Below are 8914 nucleotides of genomic sequence, written 5' to 3'. Positions count from 1 at the left end.
TTGGAACTGAAGACTGAAGAAGGAAGAATTATACAAAGTAGGGTGACATTGATGACATCACGATGAGGACAAAATCAGTTGAGCTGTTCCTGAGAGCAATTTCCATTAAAGCACCCATATGATATGAAAGCCTGATTGTTCAAAATTGGTTATTTGTGGGGATAGAAAACACATACGGGAGCCCCAAAAACACAAAAGAAATTGAAAAAGTTTAATTTTATGTTATAGGTCCTTTAAGGATTTGTTATCACTGATACACCTGGAGAGGCAGGACAGTCTGGCAACATTTGAATATATATGGGGCCCAATTTCGGCTCATCTTGACTCCACTGTATACTGTATAGCTTTGCTATAGCTCTTCTTGTTAATGTGTCATGTTGTTCCCTATACATTACGATAGGATGTGTTTGATCATTGCACCACAACCTCTAACGTTAAAGGGGTAGAAGCCATGCAGGCATGCACACACCGAGCCATGGCATAAAGACGTCTTCTTTTTAAAAGAAAACAAACATTGTGATCTTATGTAGACCCTCAGGTCAATCTCACACAACAGCAACAGATCCAGACTGGCCATATCCTGGATGGACGCTGAATCTTCTCACATTGTTTATTACACAGACATGGAGAGCCCTGTGACTGAACAAACACTCTATTACAATGAGTATATCAGAATATAGAGCTTTAACCTTTAAACAAACAGACAAAAAGTCCCATGCTTAACACAGAGCCTAAAGTGATTTCACTACAATAGGAAACTCCAAATAATGTCTCTCTTCACAGATAACTCCAGCTATTTTTATTTTCCATCAATGTTCAATCACAGTCACACATTATGAATGATGACGAAAAACAGATGAATTAAAAGTAGTTCATGAACAGGTCATATTACAGACAGTGGGTATTAATCCGTCACACATGCCATTCCATTGTATGAATAATCCAAATTATTGAATTCAAAATAGTTCATGAACAGGTCATATTATTTACTGCACCAGTGGTTCTAAAACTTTTCAGGCCGTGACCCCCCAAAAATAATCCTATTTGAACTGGTTCCGCAGATGGTTGTCAACTTCTCTAATTACCAAGAGTAATTAAAAAAACACACCCGTGTGAACTGAGTGGTGCAACTGTTCACACACTACGTCACACACAAACCATAGCAACCATGCTCATCTGTACGTGGCCCCATGTACAGGTACACACATACATAGATACAGACAAAGCTGGTTATTGGAGTGGTTTTCACCACTCAAAAAACAACAACATATCAAATAGCTGAATAAATGAAAAACAAAAAAGGTTTCTCTGACACAGTGGCAGATTTGGATTAGATTAGTAGGATTCGAGCCTAGTATCACACACAGGTCTGGTAATGCTGCGTTCACACGGGCAGATGCAAAGCTACAGTCTACCATTCATTGTCAATGGAAGCCAGCATGAAGATACAAAGCTACAAAGCTGCAATGACACACGTCACTACGGACGCACACTTGGTGATGTCAACGACCGTGTGAGCAACAGATTTTACAAAACATATGCTGTGATCTTTGCATCTTCCATGTGTGAACGCAGCATTAGAGATCTATCCTGCTGACTTGCTTTCAGAGCCCCTTGAAGCATGGCAGTTTCCCAGCTTTGTGGAGGTAGAGCAATGGATGAACAAACGCTGACATCATGGCTACTGTATATGCGATGGTATAAGCAACTATGTTGTAATAATTCAGTAGTGTAAACAGAGTAGTGGGAAAATAGCTCATTGTAGTCACTGACATTACCACCAAGCTGATCAGAATGATTCTAAAAGCTCTTCTCTTCAGGTCGTTTCCCTCCACACTGTCCCTCTGTCCTTCTCCTGGTCCAGGCTGTTTCAGAGCTCTGAGGACCGAGAGGCAGCAGAAACACACCACAGAAATGCACACCACCCAAAAGCCCATCAGGATATAGTAAGGATACAAAGTATCGAATATAACTAACCTTAGATTCATATCAGAATAGACAGCTTTGGCCCGGGCCGGCCGAGCGGTCCAGGCACCTAGGCTGGCAATCGGGTTCGAGTCCCGAACCGACGACCTTTGCTGCGTGTCTCCATGCATGCCGCATGCGTACGTCTGCGGCTCTTGTTTGCGCTGCGTGTTTCTGCAACCCGGATGAGATCACCGTGAACCGTACACATGTTGTTATTATTACTGGCGTGACACCGCCTAGACGTGACAGAACCTCATGTGGAAATCTTCCCACGAACGACGGTCGGGGTCAAGGTAGAGAATGATATGTGGAATTCATGAATTATGATGTATTACCGGTCTTGTGCATGCGTGCGTGCGTGTGTGGGTGCGTGGTGGTGGTGGGTGTGGGGGTTCTGTACATGACGTGATTTTAAAATAATGAAATCCCAACCCTCTTTGTATTGGGTTCGATTACACCGCTGCTAATTGATCATATAGCATATAAACGTCAGTCATCCCGTTTCCAAATCACGCGCCACTTCGCTACAGACAAATCACTCGAGTCACAGCTCCTCCGACACAAAAAAACAAACAAACACAGCTGTATGTGACAAGGACAAGAACAGCAATCAGCTACAAATGGACCATTACTGGAGAGAATTGGGAAGCAGTCGGTCGCTGTGTAGTTGGCCAGACACCTTCTACCTCCATGATTTAACTTGAAATTAAAACACATCGTTGCTATCAGAAACCTGAGCGTCAACACTGTCACAGCAGCATCAGTGATGGATCAAGCCCTCCCAAGGCTCTGGCGCTAGAGGTCTCAACGGGCCTGGCCCTAACTGATCAGGGCCGAGGCCCGGCGTGACTAATTAGCATAGATTTTAGGCCCGACCCTGGCAACCCGGCCCTAAAACGCCGGGTCGGGTTTGGGCAGAATTTGAGAACTCTACACAGAGTAAAAGTGAAACGCCAGGCATCACCATCTTCATAATAGATCAACAGAATTATTATTTGTATTATTATAAACAAATCCTATATATATATATATATATATATATAAAAAAATATTTCATGGAGCCCGAGGCCCGGCCCGAAAACGTCGGGCCCGTAAAAGTAGGGATGGAGCTTGATAACCGATACCCAAAAAAAAACGAGCATAGCGGCCCATGACGTCATGTTTAAACAATCAAGACCAGAGACGATCAAACATGGCACATGCTGGCACAAACATGTCAGTCTAAAAGTGCAGCGCTGCCCGGGTAAATAAAATTACGCTTTTAATGTGACATGCAGTACACATATTAACCTTTTTTTTTATATATATATATATTATTGTATTGGTATAAAGGTCAATTACATTCCGTCTGTTAGAAAAGTACTGTATTTGAAGTCCATTTGAAGTGTTCAGCGGTAGCCATGCTCCAATATACAGGTAGGCCTACAGGTACAAAAAGTGGGAGTCATCATTGCTTTGATTGCTCCATTGATCAGGCACCATGTGCTACAAATGAGTAATTGTAGATCGAATCTTTTCACTGTGTTCTAAATAGAGCCGTAAAAACCTTTCCGCTGAGTTTTTCTACTCTTCCTTTTTTTGTGTTTTCAAATATTATTTTATAATGTGTTTATGTGTCTGTGTCTTGAACTCTTAATGTTTATTTTTATTATTGTCTAAAATAGGCCTGCGTGTGACATTCAAATAATGCGTGGTGCTTGATGATGCAAAAACTTAGCCTGGGTAAACCCACTCCCCCTACTGGACAACATTTCATTCTGCCAGGAGGGTTGAGTCTGGCAAAATGGTAATACAAAGTCTTTAGCATTGTATCAGCTTTGGTACGAGCCAATCCGCGACCGAGCTCAGGGCTCTGTGATTGACAGCGCACGTTGGCCAATCAGGAACGATTTGAGCAGTTGATGACGTATGTACTGCTCGACTCATTCACCACAACAAACATGGCGGAGCTAGTAGCTAGCAGTGACGTTACCGACGGAATAAAAACAGCCATAGGGGAAGTTATTGCAGAAATTGATTCAATAACAGCAATTAAACAAGAGCAAGAGTATGCACTTGTGGAGTTTCTCAGTGCACGGGACATTCTCTGCGTTCTTCCTACAGGTTTTGGAAAAAGCTTAGTATATCAACTAGCACCGTTGGTGACAAAGAAAATGTTCCCAGACAGCAATCCTATCTTCATCATTGTTTCGCCACTCGTCGCGCTGATGGAGGACCAGATAAAAGAAGCAACAAAACTAGGAGTTACTGCTATGCAGCTTGGTGTTCACAACGTTACAGACCTAGAACAGGGATCCTATCAATTAGTATTTGGCAGTCCAGAGGCTTGGCTGATGAATGATAAGTGGCTGAAAATGCTGGAAAGTCCTGTGTATCGTGAAAACATCATGGGAATAGTGGTCGATGAAGTACACGTCGCATATAAATGGTAAATATATATAGAATCTCCTGTTACTGTTTAAACTTATGATTATTTGTGTTGTAGACTAGTAGGGCAGTGGTTTTAAACCCTTTTCATATCAAGGCACCTTATTTATTCAGAACTTGAGCCACAGACCACTATTTGAAGACAATTAGCCTCAATATTTTGTTATTGTTGTATAAAATGTCCACAATTCCATGCTGTATGATTAGGAGAGATAGCAGGCAAACGTTGATCAAAATAACATTCTACATTCTGTAATTGTGTAGACTTCTTTTAAATTAAGTAATGCAGATGTTTAACAATAGAGAGAGTTGAGATAATCTATAATAAGGGTACATTTGGTAACCAACTTTCCATAATTTAACTGGGGACCACCTGTAACCCGCTCAAAGATCACTGGTGGTCCCCGGAACACTGGTTAAAAATCACTGTAGTAGACTACCAGGGCTAGGACGTAGGCCCCCTATTTTTCATGTGTATATGATGATTTCTTTTTTTGTTGTATAGAAGTTGCATAGAAGTGTTTATTTGTCTTTAAATGTTCTGATGAATAGAAACCGGGTGACCCTGATGAAAACTAGTCTTAGTGCTTTTAATGGATTTATTCTCTTACTTGTACTGTAGTTGAACTGTACCCATTCTACAAACTGTTAACATTTTCAATCAATCAACAACATGTTATCTGTGAACACAAGTGGAACATTAGGCTACTGGCTTCAATGTGGTAATCATCAACATTGTCTGCTTTATTGTCTTCATCAGGGGACTGGGTGCAAAGGGGAAACCTGCCTTCAGAGATAGCTTTTCAAAGCTTAGTGTACTCCGATCCATTGTGAAACAAGGTGAGTAAAATGAACCCTTTAACCCATTTAAATCTGAGACCAGATTCTACAAAATGTCATACAAAATCATGACAGTTTTCTATATCAGTGGTGCTCAAACTATTTAACGTCAAGGCCACCGACCCCCATCTGAAAATATGTTGTTCCAGGGAGCCCCCAGAAGCAAATATTTGAGTTGAAAAATAGCTTGTAGATCTGCTATTTTTCAACAGCTACAGTTTTAAATAATGGTTAAAAGCTATAAGGCGACACAGATGCGGCCTCAGGTCTAAATGGGTTAACTGTAGTGCGGTACATAATGAATAAACCTGTTCTGTTGGTTTGGTCTGATGTCTCATCCCATAGTTTGATAAACCAGCCGGTCACGTGAACTCACATTCTGTTTTACCAGGCTAATTATTTTGATGTCTTGTAATTTACCATTGCACTATTCTGCAATAAATAGCACTGTTTATTTGTGACATCATGTATTATATTCTTATTCTTATGTCTTCTTCAGGCACCCCAGTGTTGGCTCTGACCGCATCAGCAGACATGGAGTCCAGAGACAGAGTCACCAGACTTCTAGCAATGGAGAATGCAACACGGGTGATTGTGAGCCCCAACAGAACCAACATCCGACTAGCACTAGCCTCAGCACCACGCCACGAAAAAGTACAATGTCTTGACTGGATAGTGGATGATGTTCGAGCCAAGGGAACAGCGATGGCACAGATCATTATCTACTGCCGGTCACGTGACAAGACAGCAGAGGTGTACCACTATCTGAAAGCAGAACTAGGTGAAGATTTCTGGTTAGACAGGGACCCAGAGAAAAAGTGGGACAATGAATTGATTGGCATGTACCATAAAGGGACTGACAAAGACAACAAGAACTTTGTAATTAGTTCACTGAATGGACAGGGGAATTGCAGAGTTGTTGCTGCCACAACTGCGCTCGGGATGGGCCTCAACTTTCCCAATATCTCTCATGTGGTGATGTTTGGTCCACCAAACGACACAGAAGTGATAGTCCAACAGGCTGGCAGAGCTGGGAGAAACGGAGTGCAATCACACGCAGTTTTATACAACACAAGGTCATTTCATGTGGATAAGGCAGTACGAGATTTGTTTACAGAAGGCAGAACCAGTTGCTTGAGAAAAGCTTTGTATAGTAAATTTGAAGAGATTACAGAAAGTCTTGAGCCAGGTCATCTGTGCTGTACATTTTGCCATAAGTCATGTTCATGTGATGGATCAGGTGTTTGTGTGGAGCCTCTACCCATTTATGAGCAGCAGAAAAATATTTGTGTACCTTTGCAGTCAAGGGTGGTTACACGTAATCACAAAACATTAATCAAGGCACAGTTGGAGAAGTACAAAAACGATTTGGTTGCAGACCTCCCATACCTCTTTACTAGCCAGGCTGCTTGTACAGGATTTAGTGATCAATTGATTGTTGCCGTTTTGGAAAAGTGTGCACACATCTTCGACATAGATTACATAGATAACCACCTTCCTGTCTACAGCCACGAACATGCACGGCACATATTACAAGTTATCAATGATGTTTTTCATGACATTGAAGATATGCCGCCTGCCAACCCCACAGAGGGTGCTAGCATTTGTCCGCCAGATATTTATTACCGTGGGTATTTTGATGAGTCAGATGAAGACACATACTGTGATTCCAATGAGGATTCCAATTCCAGCTCAAATGATGACATTTGAAGTTGGCCTGAGCATGTACATTTGTTTTGTTTTGAGTCAATACTTATGTACTTTTCTGAATGCAACTTAATAAAGTTTTCATTGTTGGATACTCTATTTCTTGTCGGTTGTAGGTGTGCAAAAGCCTTGCTTTTTAAGTCTACCGATTGACGGGTCAATTTGGTTTCATTTTACACTCCCTAGAGTTCTATTATAGTCTGCATTACTTCATTTACAGTATACACTATATTAGAGAATGTAGAATAATCATTTTGGTAAACGTTTATCTCTCCTAGAATTGTCTCCTAAGGACAATTCTACAAATGTCTTCTAAATCTAAGGCAGTTTTCTGAAAAACCCATGTTTCTATGTCAGTGGTTCTCAAACATTTTCATGTCGAGGACCCCCAAAAATATATGTCATTGGCTGCCGACCCCCATCTGAAAATATGTTGTTCCAGGGACCCCCCGGAAGCAAAGATTTGAGTTAAAAACATTTGCACCACATTTTCAGGATTTTTCAAAAAATAGTAGATCTACAAGCTTGTAGCGCGGCACTCGGTGCAGCGCTATGAGCTTGTAGATCTACTTGAACAGCTACAGTATAACATAATGCTTAAAACACCCAGAATGGGCTAAATCTCAAATGCCAAATAATGGACCTGGATATTATTTTTTTTAAACCACTGTGCTAGACAAACAGAATCCAGGAGCTTCTTATCAATTTCCTTGCTCATTGATCTAAATATATAACTATTTTAAGATGGCGTTCCCTTATTGCATGGTGTGGATTAAATCCGGGAGAGCTAGGTGAGATTGACATCAAACATCAGCCATCCATGAAGTGCTTCTCTCTTCTGGACAGTTAAATATTTGTGGAGTTATTCATACCATTTGATGCCTTTTGCTATAAGTTGCATGCATCAGATTAGCCATGGCACCCTATGAAGCCATGAGTTACCAAATTAGCCAGCCTGAAACCGACCCCCTGGGTAGGTCCGCCTCTCAGGAGGTTATATGGCAAGGGAAAAGCTATTTTCTGCCTCTTTCTGTAAAACCACCAACGGAGGCAGGAGTCTTAGTTAACTGACCAAGGCTTAGGCCTTTGCAACCAAAGATTGAGCCGTGTAGACACACGATCTAACTTCTAAATGGACTAAAGGTATGAGACTAGATCTATTTCTGTATTAACATTATATCATTGCTTATTAGTACAATATCAGTTAAATAGCTGTAAACATAATGTGCTATTTGCTCTGTTTCTTTGTCATCCATACAGGTTTTAATTACCTGACAAAAGTCTGACTGACAAAAGTCTGAATAAGTCTGACAAAAGTCTGACTGACACAGTCTAACCAACTATTACTGTCTTGCTTGAGTCTTGCTATTCTCATAAACTAGAGTTTAGGCCTACAGGCAAACTGAATCCATCCATTTGTAATCATAGTCCTACCAACGTGTGCGTTAATTATATGTGTAAAGAAATGACCAATAAATAATGTAAAAGACACCGGTTTGGATTATTTAAACACTGGAGTAACAGTTTCAAGCTTTAGCATTAAACAGTATATGTCCGAGTACTTTGCTTAGTAGTAACCATTTAGTCGTTATAGGCCGTTCCAGGGCCTTAGGTCTGATAAATACCTCAATTGTGCACGATTGAACAAATCAATTAATTAAGCAGCAATAAAGGTGAAAATATTAGATTCCGGAACAGTAATTAAAACCTTCTTAGCGCTATTAAAGCGACTTAAAGTAGGAAAGACAGCACAGAGGACAGCTGAAGGACGAAGGACTCTCCAGACGGCCCTCCTGCCCTGACAGGCCCGGACACCCCAGATCCTGGATCCACGCTGAACCTCGTTGACAAGCTTGTATGCTCTACATAAAGGGAAGTGAACAAGCTGTTTTAATCTCATATTGGACAAAATAAAGTCCATTTTGAGTGAATTTGGAGGGAGAGAAGGAACTGCTTCTGCCCCTCACCCCCC

At 41.2% G+C, this 8914-nt stretch overlaps 1 protein-coding gene across 1 annotated transcript; it reads left to right on the top strand.

Annotated features, from left to right (window-relative positions):
• Nucleotides 1-3750: 3750 nt before the first annotated feature.
• Nucleotides 3751-8217, top strand: LOC306918035 (putative ATP-dependent DNA helicase RecS; the record flags this gene model as incomplete). The annotated part of the gene is made up of 4 exons (XM_079530931.1): nt 3751-4396; nt 5156-5235; nt 5735-6240; nt 8203-8217. Exons 1-4 carry the CDS (start codon nt 3870-3872, stop codon nt 8215-8217), a joined length of 1128 nt encoding a protein of 375 aa, XP_079387057.1. The 5' UTR covers nt 3751-3869.
• Nucleotides 8218-8914: the final 697 nt, after the last annotated feature.

Source organism: Electrona antarctica (genome assembly GCF_951216825.1).
Source record: "Electrona antarctica genome assembly, contig: scaffold_75, whole genome shotgun sequence".
Taxonomy (NCBI): domain Eukaryota; kingdom Metazoa; phylum Chordata; class Actinopteri; order Myctophiformes; family Myctophidae; genus Electrona; species Electrona antarctica.
The sequence above is the reverse complement of the archived record's forward strand: the minus strand, read 5'-3'. Positions and strand labels throughout refer to the sequence as shown.